General features: G+C 36.1%; 2 protein-coding genes across 2 annotated transcripts in view; both read left to right on the top strand.

Annotated features, from left to right (window-relative positions):
- The window catches only part of HTR2C (5-hydroxytryptamine receptor 2C), a 285,831-nt gene that overhangs the window by 162,952 nt on the left and 104,609 nt on the right, over positions 1-18,270 (top strand). The gene's annotated exons all lie outside the window — the stretch shown is intronic.
- On the top strand, positions 15,299-16,525 carry LOC116624648 (COUP transcription factor 2-like). The gene has a single exon (XM_032392745.1). It carries the CDS (start codon positions 15,299-15,301, stop codon positions 16,523-16,525), a length of 1,227 nt encoding a protein of 408 aa, XP_032248636.1.

Genomic DNA, 18,270 nt, shown 5'->3' with positions numbered 1-18,270 from the left:
CCTCATTTACTACTCACAACCAACATGTAGGTAGAATTTTACTTTTTCCCCACTTTAAAGATGAGGAAGACTGAGGTATACAATTTTACCTGATTTTAGGGCCATAAAAGGCTAATACCCGTTTTCATTTAGATTGCTGACATTAAGGGCCCCACTTCCCCAGCTACTCAGACTAGTATTTCTGCCACTGATCCCCATAAAGGTGGCCCATGCTATGTTCCTGAAGACTTCAACCAAATGCTGATTCATGCTTCCTGTCTTGATATGGTTCTAAAGACATAAGTAACATAAGTAAAAAAAAAAAATCTCTTGTAGATCCAGGAGTAATTTCTCCAAGCTCTAGAGTGATAATAATAGTTAATAGTTAACTGTACATTCACTAGTGCTATACATGGTCCCAGCTACTAGACACTCTTTTAGAACCATAGCTTTGTTCAAAATCATTTCATTTCAGTGCATTTCAGACTCTAAACACCCTCTTAGACACATAGTTCAAAAGCTCACGTTTCAATGCCTTTGCTGCCATGTGATTGGAAAATAGAATTGAGAAGTGAGGGAGGGGCAGAATATATCCTCAAATAGTAGAAACATTTTCATGCTCATATAGCTTCAAAAGGTGAGAGCCAGATAAATGGTAAAAGATAACGGAAGAAGCAGATTAGGGTTCTATAAAACGGTCTTTATTGATGAGAAGCTCTATCTTTCAAGGAGAGTAACCACTCCATTACTGAAGGTTATACAAGGAATTTCTGCTTTGAGTAGGAGGTTGAACTAGGTATTTTCTAGGTGTTCTTCTATGTTTTGAGATTCTATAATTAAGTTTCCTACTGATGTCACTGAACAAGTTACTTACTTGGAGTCTGAAATTATCATTATGGAGCTTGAAGTATAGTGCTTTTGTGAATGATAGGGAGATGAAAAGAAGAATTACTATTTCATTCAACAGGGTTACATCTTACACACACTTTTATGTGCCTATGATTGGGATAATCAGCTTGATTAGTCCCAGTAAGAGACCCTAGATGAAAAACCTACTCATTAATTAGATATTATTTTAATAACTCAAAAGACATTTTATCTCTTGTTGCTACCTAAGTGAACATATAAGAAAATTTGCTTAGAATGGGGCGCCTGGGTGGCTCAGTTGGTTAAGCAACTGCCTTCGGCTCAGGTCATGATCCTGGAGTCCCTGGATCGAGTCCCGCATCGGGCTCCCTGCTCGGCAGGGAGTCTGCTTCTCCCTCTGACCCTCCCCCCTCTCATCTGCTCTCTCTCATTCTCTCTCTCTCAAATAAATAAATAAAATCTTTAAAAAAAAAAAAAAAGAAAAGAAAATTTGCTTAGAATGAATGGACTATGTATACATAACCTTCACTCTTTTTTTAATTTAATTTTATTATGTTATGTTAATCACCATACATTACATCATTAGTTTTCGATGTAGTGTTCCATGATTCATTGTTTGCGTATAACACCCAGTGCTTCATTCAGTACGCGTGCCCTCTTTAATACCCATCACCAGGCTAGCCCATCCCCCACCCCCCTCCCCTCTAGAACCCTCAGTTTGTTTCTCAGAGTCCATAGTCTCTCATTGTTCCGTCTCCCCCTCCGATTCCCCCCCTTCATTTTTCCCTTCCTACTATCTTCTTTTTTTTTTAACATATAATGTATTATTTGTTTCAGAGGTACAAGTCTGTGATTCAACACCCCAATGTTTATAGCAGCAATGTCCACAATAGCCAAACTATGGAAAGAGCCAAAATGTCCATCAATATAACCCTCACTCTTAAACATTATGAGATGATTAAGAATAGCCTACTTAGCTTTTATCTCAAAGGGCAGTAATTCAATCTTGAAAGCTGCCTTTCATATGCTAAATAAATCTCTTACAACTATGAATCTTAATTGTTCTCATTTATCTCCATATACTTCCAACACAACCCTTGAACTGTGTAGTATCTGGGTTTTGGGAATAATTGTTAAAAGTTGATTTTTTTTCTTTTCCTCCTTAGTCAAATTTTCATATTCAGTGAGCACTGAAATTTGTTTTGTGTTCCAAATAAAAGATCAAAAATCTAAAATTTTTGCACTCTAATTGTTCTGCATTCAAAATACAGCACAGACAAGGTGCTTACACATTGTTCACATAACACTAAGTCCCCAAAACACGCTTTATGGATTTTTTTCCATGACTTAATGACATTGTTTCTTTTAAAAAGAATATCAAGACAATCAAGGTTGAATGAGATTTTTTTTACACTGTAGATTTTCTCACTGAGAAATAGTTAATAAAATAGGTCGTGGAGATAGAATTTTAATTACCTGTTTATCTCTATTTTTATTATTGAATTACATGTTAAGAGATATTTGAGGGTCTTTATGGAAGTGTATACAATTACAAAGTAGCCCAAGCTGTTGTAGATTCTTTATTTCTACTTTCTATGTAATTGTGGGATCACAGTATCCATGAATTTTAACCCTATTCAGAATGAAGCAGAAAAGAAAGTATTCTGAATTAGTATTTAGAGTACACATAGGAGAACGGGGTCAGACCATCTTCTGTAGAGCAAAAGCTTTCCTTATTCTAGATCAAGATCATTTTTAGAACCTGAAAGAATTAGACTAGCTAATAAAAAACATACAGTATTTTCTCCTCAAAATGATGTAGAAAAAAAACCTTGAAGGGGAACTAAAAGAAAGGTATTTAATATTTACTAAGCACCTTCTTATTTTTCTATTTTACTTTAACTCCATCTCATACATTCTCGGTTTAATATCTCCTTCATATTTATAGGGAGAAAGAACTTTTCTGGGTTTCATATTTTAGGAACAAGTACAGAGGAGGAAGCTAAATATGTGCTATTAAGCTAATAGCTAAAGCTAACTTTCAATGTATTTAATTTCACATGGAAAACATCCAAAATAGAGTGTAGATAAATAATGAAAAGTACATTCCTTATGTTCTTTGAAGTATTACTCATGATAGGGGAGACTGAAGTCTAATTTTCATTTCCTCAAAAACCTGATCACAATCTCTGTATATACATGAGTTTCACCAGTGGGTAGGACATATAAACCATTGTAATCAACCCTTGTGTTCTCTAAAAGGGCAACTGGAGTAAGAAATAAAGATAGCAAACTATTTCCACTAAACATGATATTTTGCTTAGTTACCAACAAAAAGAAAATTGCTTCATAGAAAAATTATATTAAAGCTAAATATTAATGTTAATCATATACATATTTGAATTTTGTATTTTCATGTCCTTAACTCCAATCCTGACTAAAAAATACTGTATTTTAGCTAGATGTTTTTGATCAAATGACTCTTAAATAATGCCATACTAATATTGTGACTTTGGGAAAATCAAGAGATATGCCTCAGAATTAAAGTCTCCTTTATGAATGACTAGCTTTTATTGTGTACCCATCATGATAAGTATTTTAACTTACATTATCTCACTTAGCATCTACTTTATAGGTATTTGTAAATATTAAAGACTGAAATTGAAAATATTTAGTAAACTTTAAGTCTCAATACAATTTTAAGATATTTTTAGTATTGCATTGAACCAAACCTCTGGCTACAATTAAATAGACATGCATATGAAAATTAAAACCCTCTGCTTCCACCTCTACTAAAACAAATGTTCTGGAAGTATTTCCTTGGTTTTAATATTATAATATAATATATATCTTTTTCTTGGTTTAATTATAATGAAGTAAGGTAAACGTCTTGTAGTTTAAGTAGAGTGGGAAAGTTAAATGAGTACTTCCCCAAAATTTATTTTATTTAAAAATATAAAAACAATTTTTGAAGACCACCATTTCATAAGTAATTTTTTTAGCATGAAAGACTATGACAAATTACTGAATTAACTTTTACTGTGGCTCATTCTCCCAAAAGTTTCACTTTATGAAACTCTAATTAATATAAATAACCAAATGAAAGAGGGAAAATGTGGTGAGGAAAATCTAAGACTGTATTTAATTCTGATGTAAAATATTGTGACAATGTGATTAAGATCTATCTAGTTTTTACTGTGAAATAAACAAAGAATCTCAAAAGATATGGCACATGCCATTATATGAGACTTGTAGCCCTACCTTATGTCCTCCTGCATTTTTTTTCAGACATGTGTTAGGAATACTTGGGAAAAAAAGACAATTTAACAGTACACAAAAGTGATAGTTAATAGGAAAAATAAAAGTACAGAAAGGAAAAACAGTAAGATGACAAAGGTAAACCTCGTCTTACCTTACTTCTTACCTATTGATTTTTTAAATTCATGCCTACTAGATCAGAATCATGGGCCTAAGGAAATTACTATATGCTATAAAACAATAACAATAACAAAAATAAGACTAATTATAGTGATAACTATGATATATATTTGGGCCCAGCTATATGCTAAACATGTTACTCAAACCTTATGACTTAATCTAATAAAATTACATAAAGTGGGTGCTATTATTTACCTATACAGATAAGGAAACCTAAATTCAGGTTGTACAGGGGGGAGTATGGATCTAACCACAAATCCTATATACTCTTCCCTGTCGGCTTTGCTGTGTCACACAAACAATAGCAGTTTCTCTAATTTAATATTTTTACTTTCATTGTTCATCAAAACTTTAGAGCAGTCCTTCATTACAGATGTTATTATCCATACTTAACAAATCTGGCAGGAAAAAAATGCATATGTGTTGACCTGAAAACAATATACTAATAAGTAAAAATTATACAAGAGGTTTAAAATTTTTTCCTTAAAGAAGGACCCAACCCCCTCACATACACTTCATAAAGAATGACATATTTGGAAACAAATTCAAAGTCACTGTTTTTCCGCACAATTTCCTACCACCATGCCAATATTTTTCTGAATTTTGAAAGACCAACTACTGCTACTCACAGAAAGCTCTTAATAATTTTTTACCTTGTTGTCAACTAGAGATGATAGAGATATTTTCTACTGTACCATTTAAATTCCTTTGTTGATTTTTTTACTGTTTTTTGGAACTTTTTTAGTGGTGGCTCTGGGGCTTACAATATGCATCTTTTTATTTTCATTCTTTTTTAAAAATTAAGACACATTTTATAGACTGTAAAACTCACCCCTTTTAAGTATAAAATGTGGTGGGTTTTAGTATATTCATGAAGTCAAGCAATCATCATTATCTAATCCCAGAATATTTTCATCACCCCAAAACAAAACCCCATACAAATTAGCAGTCACTCCCTATAATGTGTGCCTTAACTTAAAATAATCATGATTTATGGGGCGCCTGGGTGGCTCAGTCAGTAAAGCATCTGCTTTGGGCTCAGATCATGATCCCAGGGTCCTGGGATAGAGACCCTCATCCAGCTCCCTGCTTGGCAGGGAGCTTGCTTCTCCCGCTCCCCCATTTGTGCTCTCTCTCTAGCTCTCTCTCTCTCTCTCAAATAAATAAATAAAATCTTTTTAAAAAAATTATCAAGATTTATATTAAATTTCAAGTGTGTAGAAATTTTGCTCCAGTGTACTTTCCTTCTTCCCCCTCCTTTATGCTATTATTGTTCTGCAAATTACATCTTTCTACATTATAACACATCAAAATAGTTTTGTATTATTGTTTATGTAGTTGTCTTTTAAACCATTTAAGAGAAGTGTTTTAATACATATAGATTCAAGTTACCATCTAGCCTTTCATTTTAGCTGAAAGATTCCCTTTAGTAGTTATTGTAGGTCAAGTATGCTGATGACAAGTTCTGTTTTTGTTTATCTACAAACGTCTTTACCTCTTTTTCATATTTGAAGGATAGTTTTACTGAATATAGAATTCTCTGTTGACTGTCTTTGAATTACGTATGTCACCCGAATGCCTTTTGACCTTTGTGGTTTCTGATGAGAAGTCAGCTATTAAACTTTTTTGAGTCATCCCGTATGTGTCGAGTTATTTATCTCATGCTACATTCATAATTTGCTTCTTGTCTTTCAACTGTTTGACTATGAAGTGTCTTGTAATCCTTCCCAATATGCATCCTAATTGGTGTTCCTTGAGTTTTTTAGGTCAAAATTAATGTTTCCCATCAAATTTGGGAATCAAATTTGGGGAAATTTCAGCCATTGTTTCTTCAACATTTTTTCGGCCCCTATCTCTCTCCTCTCTCTTTTAAGGACTCAAATTATGCATACATTTGATGGTGTCCCACAGACTCTGTTCATTTTTCTTTATTTTTTTTCTTTCTGTTCTTCAGACTGGATAATCTCTTTTGACCTATCTTCAAGTTCATTGATTCTTATTCTGCCTGCTGAATTCCCCTGTTAAGCCCACCTAATGAATTTATAATTTCAGTTAATGTATTTTTCAACTCCAGAATTTCTATTTGTTTTTACTTTTTAATTTTAGATGAATTTTTATCTCTTAATAGATTTTACCTATTCAATAAAACATTATCATAGTTTCCTCTAGTTCTTGAAATAATAGTCTCTTTTACTTCTTTAAACATATTTTCATAGCTGATTTAAACTCTTGGTCTAATCAATCGAACATCTGAGCCTCCTCCAGGACACTAGAGAGTGACTGCTTTTATTCCTGTCTATGGGCCATACTTTCCTGTTTCTTTGTATCTTGTATTTTCTTGTTGAAAACTGGACATTTTAGGGCGCCTGGGTGGCTCAGTTGGTTAAGCCACTGCCTTCGGCTCAGGTCATGATCCTGGAGTCCCAGGATCGAGTCCCACATCGGACTCCCTGCCCAGCAGGGAGTCTGCTTCTCCCTCTGACCCTCCCCCTTCTCATGCTCTCTCTCTCTCATTCTCTCTCTCAAATAAATAAATAAAATCTTAAAAAAAAAAAAAGAAAACTGGACATTTTAAATAATATATTGTAACACCTTCAGAGTCAGATCCCCCTATTCTCAGTGTTTGTTGTTGATGTTGTTTTTTTTTTTCTTATTCCTGCTTGCTTTAGTGACTCTCCTAAATTAATTCTGTAGATTCTGTATTTCTTGCCATATGTAGCTGCTATTTTCTCTGGTAGCTTTTTCCTTTAATTCTTGTTTTTATTTTTAAGCCTGGCTTCTTAGAAGTTACCCCTGGATCAGCATAGTTTGTGATTAGCCAATGGTTGGTTAAAATATTTCATTAAATGCTTTAAGCCAGTTATTGTTCCACTCTGATTTTTGGGTGAAGTTGCATCTTCAGATTTGGGAGAGTTTACATGTTAATCTTAGCTTTTACTTCTTATTTGAGCAGGGCGCCAAGGACAGCAATAGTTGAATTATTGGGGTCCTCTCTGGGCTTTCTTAAGCATGTGCAGAGCCATGCACGTGTGCAGCTTTTTAGATCTCCTGGAATATGTTGGAGCTTTTTAAAATCCCCTATATTGGTTTTATTCCTATTATCGAGGTATTCCTTCTTAATTTTTAGCCAGGTTTTTGTTGGTTCCAATGAATTCACAGCCTTAGGAAATTGTAGTGTTACTGAGTCCAACTTATTGCTAATGTTTCAGTAATACCCTATGAATAGGACTTCTTCTGAAGACCTGAACTCAGAGTCACGTCAAATAACCACAATGCTCTGGGAATAGGGTGTTTCAAGAAAACAAATCTAAATACAATGCTGTGGGGATGGAGTTTCATATGGAGCTCCAAAACAAGTCAGGCCCCACTTACTTTCCAAAATTCTGAAATGGTCAATTTTCACCATTTTGCAAATATTTTTATTGCTTTTGTGAGAGAGGATCCCCCAAAGTCCTCATTTTACCATTCTGGAAGTCCTGCCCTTGGAAATACTTCTTTATACATCTTTAATTACAATGACATTTTAAAACTAGCACCATAACATTATGCTACCTAATAAATTTAAAATGGTTACTGAATATCATCTACTACCCAATCTATATTCACTTTTCCCAGTTAACTCAAATTAGGATCTAAACAAGTTTATTCATTTAAATTAGGACCCAAACAAGATCTATACATTATATTTGGTTTTTATGAAATAATTTTTAGACAGTCTTGGTTCTGACTCTCAGGACAGGTAATATTTATTAGAGGGAAAAGAAAGTCAAGGAAGTACTTTAATTGCAGATGAGAGACTTACATATGTTTATAGGCTAAAAGGAAATCACTATAGTTTTTGGCCTATAAAACAACCCTCTTTATGTTCAAAGATCTTGTCCACTATAGTTTTGGTCCAACAAAACAACTCTCCCCATGTTCAAAGACCTTGTCCAACAACAGCTATTATTTCCAGGTTAGCCTAGAGTCCAAGAGAAGAAGCAAAAGTTGAGGCTGGAAAGAATGAATTTAAAAAGGTACCAGGTCATAGAGAAAAGCTGGAAGAGGGGCGTATCAGAGCTCTTAGAAAAACCACGATAATGTAACTTGGGTTTACTTTGTGATGCCAGACTCTAGGTGAATTACTCTTATTTCTGTATTCTGCATTTTTACATTATCTTTTTATTGGTTAATTCTAAGGGATAATAGGGCATTGAAGGCCTAGTTTCTATTTTCTTTTTTTTTTTTAAGATTTTATTTATTTATTTGAGAGTGACAAAGAGAGAGCACAGAAGGAGAGGGAGAAGCAGACCCCCACCGAGCCGGCTGCTCGATGTGGGGCTTCATCCCAGGACCCTGGGATCATGACCTAAGCCAAAGGCAGATGCTTAACCAACTGAGCCACCCAGGCGCCCCCCTAGTTTCTATTTTCATGTTTGTCAATAACTGTGTAATCTAGATGAAGTCACTTAGCTTTGAGCCTCCTTTCCCTGATTTGTAGAATGAGAAGATTGTCTTAGATTCTCTAAAATTGCTTTTATCTCAAAAACAGGATTATTCTAAGGCCTTTCTTAGGTAGGTATGTGCAATAAACAGAGATTGTCTTCAATGACCGAGCTTACCCTTTTTGCTTTCCTTACTCTGAAAATCAGATACCCCAAGAACTTCCTTTTTCCCTCTCCCATCATAACTTGTTTTATGGAAATACTCTAAATCAAAATTAAAGACAGATACAGACTATATTAACAAGAAATAAATATTACCCTTTCTTCCCACTCAAACTTCAAAATAAAGCAATATTACTGTAACAGGTTTTACCTGTTTTTTGTAATAAGAACCAGTTTCATAACTGAAACTACCTCAAAAAAAAAAAAAAAAGAGAGAGAGAGAGAGAGAGAGCTCTGAGGGAGTTGAAGCAAAATTGTGTAGTGTGATTGAAAATAGCCATATATAATTTCTAAAAGTTAAATCCTGGAGTAGTCTTTGTCAGATTGGATCACAAGCTCTTAAATCATCTCAAAATGGAGACAGTTTTGTAGATATCATAGAATCATAGCTTTTTTCAACAATAAAGATTATGTTTGTCAATACGCTCTTGGGATACTAATCTGATTTTTTGGAAATCACTTTTGCCGAGCAATATTATAGGTGCATTCCAAAAACTGCAATTACATATTCACTTATATTTTTTAGTCAGCCAAATCAGATAACTGAAACCACAGAATTCATCCAGGGACTGGATTTAAACATTTTCCTTTATTAACTCATTAAATAAATCAAATAATTGCCCAAATGTTTTTCACTTTGTACATCTAATTTTATAGCTATCAGATTTGGTTTCTGTATCCTTTCTAAAATATATAACTAAATGAAATTAAAGCCTTTATTTTACCCAGAAGCTGCTGCATCCCACTCAACCCTGTGCTCAAATTCCACTATCTCTAACACTTTAAGAAGCTCTTATGGGCCCAGCAACAACCAGTTAGCCACCAGGATGGAGATGTTCTAACAATGATCAAAGAAAACAAAGGTCATAATTAAACTATTATAACTCATGTGCCAAGCCACAATGAATATAAAACACACTGAATATCTGCTCTTTTTCAGCACTGAACAAACAAAACACAGTGGGATATACAAATGTGTTAATCCCAAACTCTGCCTACAAGAGTTTATAATATAATTATATGTACACATGTGTGTGTTTGTATGTGTTGGTGGGAAGCAGAAATTTGTATAAAGAGATAATGAACAATGTGGGGTTATGTGCTAATGATGCAATAATGTATTGAACACATAATACATAGTTCAGAAGCTCAGTAGAGGGACACGTCTCCATGATCAGCTGGTGAGCAAAGGGCTCACAATGGCAGCATTTAAATGACTATCATAAGGCAGATGGCATTTTCCCAGCTACCAAATTGCTTCATAAACAGTCCTTTTCAGACTTTCTAAATATACTCAAAGTCAACCCAACTTTGAGGAAAAATAAAGAAACCCAGTTTAACTATACATATACTTTTTAGGATTGCATGCTTCTACTAATAGTTTAATAAAAATACAACAGCTTCTATCTCTATAACTTTTAGAGATATATTTTTATCACACTGCTATCTAATACTTGTGAAGGAAAAATAGATACAGTTTAAAATGTCATGACAAATACTATGAAGCAGAAACACGATAGCAAAAACATTACGATAAAAACTTACTAATATATTGATAAAAATTTACCTGTTACTATCTGCCATGTTAAAAATGGCATTAAAACATAAATAAAATGACCATGAATAAAATGAGCAATACATGTACAACTACCCTTAAAAGGGTTTCTGCTAGTCCCTATAATTAAAAAGTGTTGAGATTAGGTACTACAAAGTTAAATTATCTCCATGTCTTTTCTGAAAATTTTCTTGATTGCCCTTCCTGGCATTCATACTTCATCTATTCTAGTCTAGTTAATTTTATGTTCATGTCTTAAATGACTCATTCTGAATAGTTCACAAGGCCTTGGAAGACACCTTCTAGGATCAGGTATCAATATTTCAGGTTGCCAAATATTTATTGAAAGTTCACTCTGTATCAGGCTTCATACTTGGCATTAGGAATATAGAGGTGAGTAAACAGGGCCCTAGCCCCCAAGGAACTTACTCACTATTTAAAAAAATACTTGAATAATTTAAATGTTACTAGTCTAGCATTTTCTAATTTATTGTCACTAGGTAAAATTACTAATTTTCAGCATCAGCCTTGAATAATTTCTGGAGAAATTTCAAAATCAGCAATGACTAAATTCAGTGACTCTGACTAAGGGTAACTAATGGAGAGCTGAGATATCCATTTCTAATTAAAAGTCTTGGGGCAGGGCACCTGGGTGGCTCAGTTGGTTAAGCGACTGCCTTTGGCTCAGGTCATGATCCTGGAGTCCCGGGATCGAGTCCCACATCAGGCTCCCTGCTCAACAGGGAGTCTGCTTCTCCCTCTGACCCTCCTCCCTCTCATGCTCTCTGTCTCTCATTCTCTCTCTCGCAAATAAATAAAATCTTAAAAAAAAAAAAGTAAAATCCTTGGGGCAAATAATGGTTTTGTAATATCCCTTAGGAAATAAGATGAAATGTAGAAATGTATAATGCCTATGTCTATGTGACAGCAAATGTTTGGCAGCAAATAATGTACTGCATCATTTCTGGGTAGTACTGTCGATGTAAGAATTAGTATCATTCCTTTTCCAAAGAGGCTTTTTAATAATGCAAGTGGAATGTATTGGAGGTGCCACATCAGTTCATCTTTCAATGCATATGTCAATAAGCATGAAATACCACGAAATCTCAGTGGTATTTTTTGAGGTGTTACAGTGCTATAGAATGTGGGCTTTGGTATCAGATGAACATGGGTTTAAATCCTTACATTACTATCGTCTCACCTTGGGCAAATCACTTTTTATTTCTAAATAACAATTTATTCATCTATAAAACAGAAATAAATATCTAACTGAGATGGCATTGAGGGTTTGAGGTCATGTGTAAAGAACATCTGGCACTTGGTATATGTGGGATATCTTAATAGTATAAATAAAATTACTTTTAGGAATTTATTTCAGTAGAATGTTATTTTGGAAGCCCTAAATAAAAGTGATCAGGAAAATTATATTTAAGTTTACATGCCAGAAACTTCTGACAATGTGTCCCAAATGAAGGATAGTTTAATAAAATGAGATCAAAGAACAGGAAAAAAAAATACAATATCTCATTAAGTCAGCTACAAATAGTCAGCTTCTAGCCTTGTGAATAATATTTGATTAGTGTTTTTGTGTACTATATATATACACACATATATATATTCATATATACTTTTGTTGCCATTTCCGTGTTTAAAAAAAAAGTTTTTGTCTGTCATTATGAAAACAGAGCTACCTAGATGAAGTGTCCTATATGAGAGGCAGTGACTGGCCCTCTGGGACCTGGATGGAGAGGTATGCTGTGTAGTAGGAATCTTTGCTATCCCAGGTCAGAGATGGAAAACTTTAAGCTCCAGACAAATCCAGTTCCCATCCTGATTCTCTTTCTTTACTATCTTTTTGGACTTTGCATAAACAAAAGAAATAGAGAATAAAATATATATAGGGCCAAATGAGGAAAGAGAATAGTAAAAGTTTTGTGTATAAATCTTACATCCTCAATGATAGACTGACCAACCTCCCTGGGATTCCATTTCAGAAGACATTTGGCAAAAGATCAAATTGCCTCTTGTTGCAGCCTCATTTTTCAGTTGTCTGCATAGACCTTTAAGGTAATAAAGGGTGTCTAGACCTGAATCCGGTTTAGTTCAGTGGATAACTTATAAGGACAGAAGAAACACAAATAGTAAAAATATGTTATTTTGGGTCAAAGAACTGTAGTTGATATCTTAAATATTTAACTCAATCATACACAATGTTTCAATTTATCCTCAAAGAACCTTGTAGAGAAAACAGGTAATTTTCTTGAGCTTTCGGAAGGGAAACTAAATCCCAAAGTGGATATACACATACAAATAACATGTGGCACAGCAGAGAGCAGATACTAAAGCAAGTCTTTTTCCTCCCTTCCCTACACTCATTAGAACCATAGAATATGTTTTCTTCTGTGCCCTGCAGATTGGAAGCAGGTTAAGCACCTGTTAACAGGATTGATGTTTTGCACATAAAATCTCTAATATAGCTTCTTATTCTAAGTAAGAATCCTTTAAACTCAAGCAGGATAACTGCTGCTCATGGATAGTGGGGCCCTGAGCTCATTCAGATTCACATTACGACTACTCTGGAAGGCCACTGGGGGAATGGTTATAGCCAAAGGCTAGCAGGTATTTCAAGTAACTCTACACTTTAATGAAAATCTCTCTAGTTCTGAGCCTGGTTTCCCTTTGTTAGATGTCAACTTATTTGTAAGAGAATTGGAGGCATGAGGTACAGGACAGGATTTTATAGGTTGACTCAGCAATGAGTTCTGTTTTCTGAAATACGGCAGACGAGGCTTTTTGGAACAACACTACCAAACGAGCATATTAGATATACGTGTATAAGTGTGTGTGTGTGTGTGTGTGTGTGTGTGTGTGTGTGTGTACATATCAAAGAACTAACAAGATAGTAAGGAATTATGAAGGCAAAATTTTAGTCAAGGTTGGAACCCAGGTATAGGGTCAGGATTGAAGCAACTTTTGCCCAATAGATATTGGCTAAACAAGGGAGTTTGAAAGTATGCAGACAGGAACACAAACCAATCATCCTCATTTTAAGTTGGCACCCTACAGAACTATACCCTGATGGGAGGGTAAACCTGAACCACACTCTCATCCATATGGTTTGTAAGGAAAAGCACCTTGGAGTTGCCTTGGAGAAGGAAACTCTTTTTTATCATTTTTAACCACAAGCCAGAACACACAGTGATTTGCAGTGGTCAAAAAAGTTCAAGCTATAAATTTAGTTGAGAATAGTCTTGGAATATAGTGCCCAATGCATCAATTAAAAAAAAAAAAAAAAACAGCACACAATGCAACTGACAAAAAGATAAAATTGAAGAGGTACTTCACAAAAGAAATCCAAATGAGTTTGAGTACCTTTACATATGCGGTACTCAAACTTATAAGTAATCAGGGAAATTAAAACCGCAATTAAATACCAATAAATAGTCACTAGATCAGCAGAAATTAACGTGTGATTATACTTGTGTTGCAAACATGTGGAACAATAGGAACTCATACACTGTGGTGGGAATGAATGTAAATTGATACAACTATTGAAAAATAATACAGCATTATATAGCAATATTAGAAAAGTGTATGCCCTATAATCCAGAACTTCCATTGTTGAGTATACATCCTAGAGAATGGCTTACAACTAAGCATCAACATATGTGTAAAAGAATTATTTGTAGCAGTAATGCTTATAATTACCCCAAACTGGAAGCAATTAAATTATACAAGAAGCAGTAAAATGGATCCTGAAATTGCTGCCTCTAGTAATACAATCCAATATCATACAGATAAGAAAGCTGAGGCACCAGAAAGATACCCAAAATCACACATATTTTAAGTGACAGAGGTGAGATTTGCCTCCAAGCCATCAAACCCTTCTCATAAATTTGTTCTGTAGGAAATGGATGACACTAGGTAAAACTACATGAAGTTCTGAACCTAGTTGGTCTGAAATCACCTTGCAGTGTAGCAGCCTATTTCTCCCTAGCTTTCTCACTCAAAATGACTTTCTATACTGTCTTCTATTGGCGAAAAAAGTTTCCTCTGCTCTTTTACTTTAAAAGCCTTCATTGCTAAAGAGCCTTGGTTGCTTTTTTATTCCGGTTTTCATTTTCTTAAGTGACTGTGGCAAAAAAAAAAAAAAAATCAAAAAAACAAAACAAAACAAAAACAACAACAACAACAAAACAGTCTGATTAGCCACAGGGAATGGAAATGATGAAAGCAATTACAACTGTCGACATCGGCCAAAAAATATAATCTTTGGCATGCATTTGTACTAGTCACCCACTTCTGGGCAACAGTCTTCCCAAATTAAAAAACCCGTAAGAATCTTTTTCTGGAAGAGTGAACCAGAGAGGGAGGGAGAGAGTGAAAGCAAGTGAGATCTTTGGAGGAAAAAAAATTTTTTTTTTTGTTTCCTATTTCTGTCTTGAAGCCAGACGATCCACTTGCAGTTCTCCCTACCCTCCCTCTCTCTCCATATTCGGCTCCCACTCCCTCACCCCCGGCACCCACCCCTCCCCTCCTGGTGGGAAGCCCCCAAATCAACAATGCCGAGCCGACGGAAACAAATAAAACAAATACACTGGTCCAGACAAACAATTGATAAAACTTTGCAAAAAAGAAACAAAAAAGGAAAAACTAACCAACCTCAACCAACCAGCCCCCGAGCCACCCGGGGGCGCCTCCTACATCCTGTCGCACAGTCACACACGAAAGGCAGTGCGCCGGAGCCAGAGATCAGGAGCCGCCATCATCCGCAGCCAGGGGAGCAGGAAATACCGACGCGGCCCCCACAGATATGGAAACGGTAGTCAACACCGGGAACGACCCCCAGGATGAGATGCCCAGCTTGCAGGGCAGCCAGGTCTCGCAGGTACTGCCCGAGCCAGGCCCGCAGCCCAGTGCCCAGCACCCGCCACAGACGCCCAGCCAAGGGGGCCCAGCCAGCGCATTGGCGAAAATGGCGGCTGTCGGCCAGAGCAGCCTCGGGGGCTCCAGCGGTGAGAAGCAGAAGCAGCAGCAACAGCACATCGATTGCCTGGTATGTGGGGACAAGTCCACCGGCAAGCACTACGGCCAGTTCACATGCGAGGGCTGCAAGAGCTTCTTCAAGCGCAGTTTGGGGAAGAGCCTGAACTTCACATGTCATGCCAACCAAGACTGTCGCATTGACCAGCACCACCGCAACCGGTGCCAGTACTGCCGCTTCAAAAAGTGCATCGACGTGGGTATGAAAAGAGAAGTAGTGCAGAAGAACGGGAGACCGCTCGCCCAGCCAGCCTATGGGCAGTTAGTGATGACCAACGGGGAATCCGTCAACTCCCGCTCTAACCTGTCTGGATATATTTCTCTGCTGCTCGGTGCCGAGCCCTATACCCTGTTCGGGTCCGGCAGTGAGTGCGTGCAGCCCAACGATGTCTTGACCCTTGAGAACATTTGCGAACAGGCTGCCCGGGTGCTCTTCGGCGCCGTTGAATGGGCCCGGAAGATGCCCTTGTTCCCTGACCTGTCCATCAATGACCAAGTGGCCTTGCTTCGCCTCACCTGGTGTGACCTGTTCATGCTGAACTGGGCACAGTGCTCCATGCCCCTCCATATCATCCCGTACCTGGCCACCACCAGCTTACGCACCTCACCGGCATCCTCCAACCAGGGGGCCATCTTTATGGACCACGTAAAGATTTTCCGAGAGCAAATGGAAAAGTTCAAAGCTCTGCACGTCGACCCCGCCGAGTACAGCTGCCTCAAAGCCATAGTCCTGTTCACTTCAGATGCCCCTGGCCTCTCGGATGTAGCCAATGTGGAAAGCTTCCAGGAAAAGTCCCAGTGTGCTTTGGAACAATACGTTAGGAGCCAGTACTCCAACCAACCAACGCGATTTGGAAAGCTTTTGCTTCGCCTCCCTTCCCTCCGCACAGTCTCCTCCTCAGTGATAGAGCAATTATTTTTCGTCCATTTGGTAGGTAAAACCTCCATCAAAATCCTCATCCGGGATATGTTACTGTCCGGTAACAGTGGTAACTAGCTGTGTATGGCAATTCAAAAAATAAATCAAAATAAGAAGGGGCATTGAAACAGAGAGAGAGAAAAGGCAAAAGACTGGCTTGTTTGCTTAAAATTCCTTCTGTTAAAGGATAGATGTTACAAGTTTGCTAAAAGAAGAGAGGGAAAGAATTTAATGGACTGTGAGTTTAAAAAAAAAAAAAAAAAGACTGTTTACAGAATACCAAAAAAAACAAAAAACAAAAAAACAAAAAACAAAAACCCAAAAAAACTCCTGTGTGGGTCAGAACAGCCTGCTACTTATTTTTGTATAAAAAGGAAATTAGCCTTTCTCTCTCTCTCTTTTTTTTTTTTGGTAAATTTTTGAAAAATATTGCTAAAAGTGCATTTAAGGAGATTGGAAGAAAACTAGCAGAATAGAGAAAGTAAGTTTTTTTTTTCCAAATTATTAATTGTCCTTTGTCTATGTATCTCTAGCTGTTCTTTTCTGTACTGTTCTAGTTCCAAACCAGTTTATTCTGTGGTTCTATAATAACTTTTGGTATAATCTTGGTATCTTAAATGCTGTGTATCCTTAAAATATATGTTCTGCAAGAATTAAAACTGAGTCCATGAAAATATCTTAGGAAGACATCAAACTTTAAAAGGCAACTCAAAGATGATGGAAACACACTTATAAGTGGTATCCAAAAATTTTACGTGAAATTGAGCACTCTAATTTGAGAACTGAAGGAACCACATACAACACGTAGGTTCCCTTACCCTGCCTCTCCCCTCAAAAGACACTCTGACTAACCTAGATTTTTAAAAATAGTTTAGAGAATGAACTGTGGGATTTATTGGCAGCAAGGAATGTGTCTAAGACACATGCTGTCGTTTTGAATAAAAAGTGAATTTTTGTCATTTGAATTGAGTCCCACTTAGTTCTTGAATTGTTATGAAAATCCTATATTTATATATTTGGAAATCCTTTTAATTATAATTGTTGGCATTATTTCCTTTAAAAAAAAATGTGATTGAAATCGGCATGACAAAATAACACTGTCTGCACTTAGAGGTAACATGATTGATTCAGTATCTTAGAGTTTACAGTTTGTTTGTTTTTAAATTAAAGTTTTTTTTTTTTTCTTAAGTGCAATATTTCAGTATACTGTGAAAGTTATAATAGCCGAACCATTTGGTCAGGTGTTATATTCCAAGAAAATTGAAAGTACTCAGAAATTAAAGTATTATTTATTTAATGTCTTAAAAACTAATCTTTTTCTGAGCCACCCTATACCCCAAATGAGAGTAAACCATCTACCCTAGGCCTGGTCCCCCAGGGGATTCCATACCACACAAACCCACCAAATTTGAAAGAGCCTTCCAAAGTTTCATGGAAACAAATAAGTAGACACAGTGCATCGATTTTTATATGCAGAGAAATTTCTCTCAGGATTGTATTTTAGGATTTTAAGAAGGTAGGTGATAGGGGAGGATGACAAGCAAGTCATGAACAATTTGGTCACAAAAATCTCTTTATGATTTCACAGGTCAGAAATATCTACCTGTTGGTATGGGGAAAAAAAAAGACTCAAAAGTTTACAGATGCTTGAGAGAAATCGTCTTAAGTATAAGAGATTGAATTAAGTTAAATAATCTGGAAAAAGAAAGTTATAAAATGACCATGTAATTTTGGTCTAAAAGGTGTACCTTTTTCTAATTTCTCAAAGCGAGTTTTCTTTCCATGCAGAAACAAACATATCAAAGCTCAATTGTTTAAATTGA

This window comes from Phoca vitulina, unplaced genomic scaffold (assembly GCF_004348235.1).
Source record: "Phoca vitulina isolate PV1807 unplaced genomic scaffold, GSC_HSeal_1.0 scaffold69, whole genome shotgun sequence".
In the NCBI taxonomy this organism is placed as follows: Eukaryota; Metazoa; Chordata; class Mammalia; order Carnivora; family Phocidae; genus Phoca; species Phoca vitulina.
Note: the sequence above shows the minus strand (reverse complement) of the source record. Positions and strands in the feature narration are given on the sequence as shown.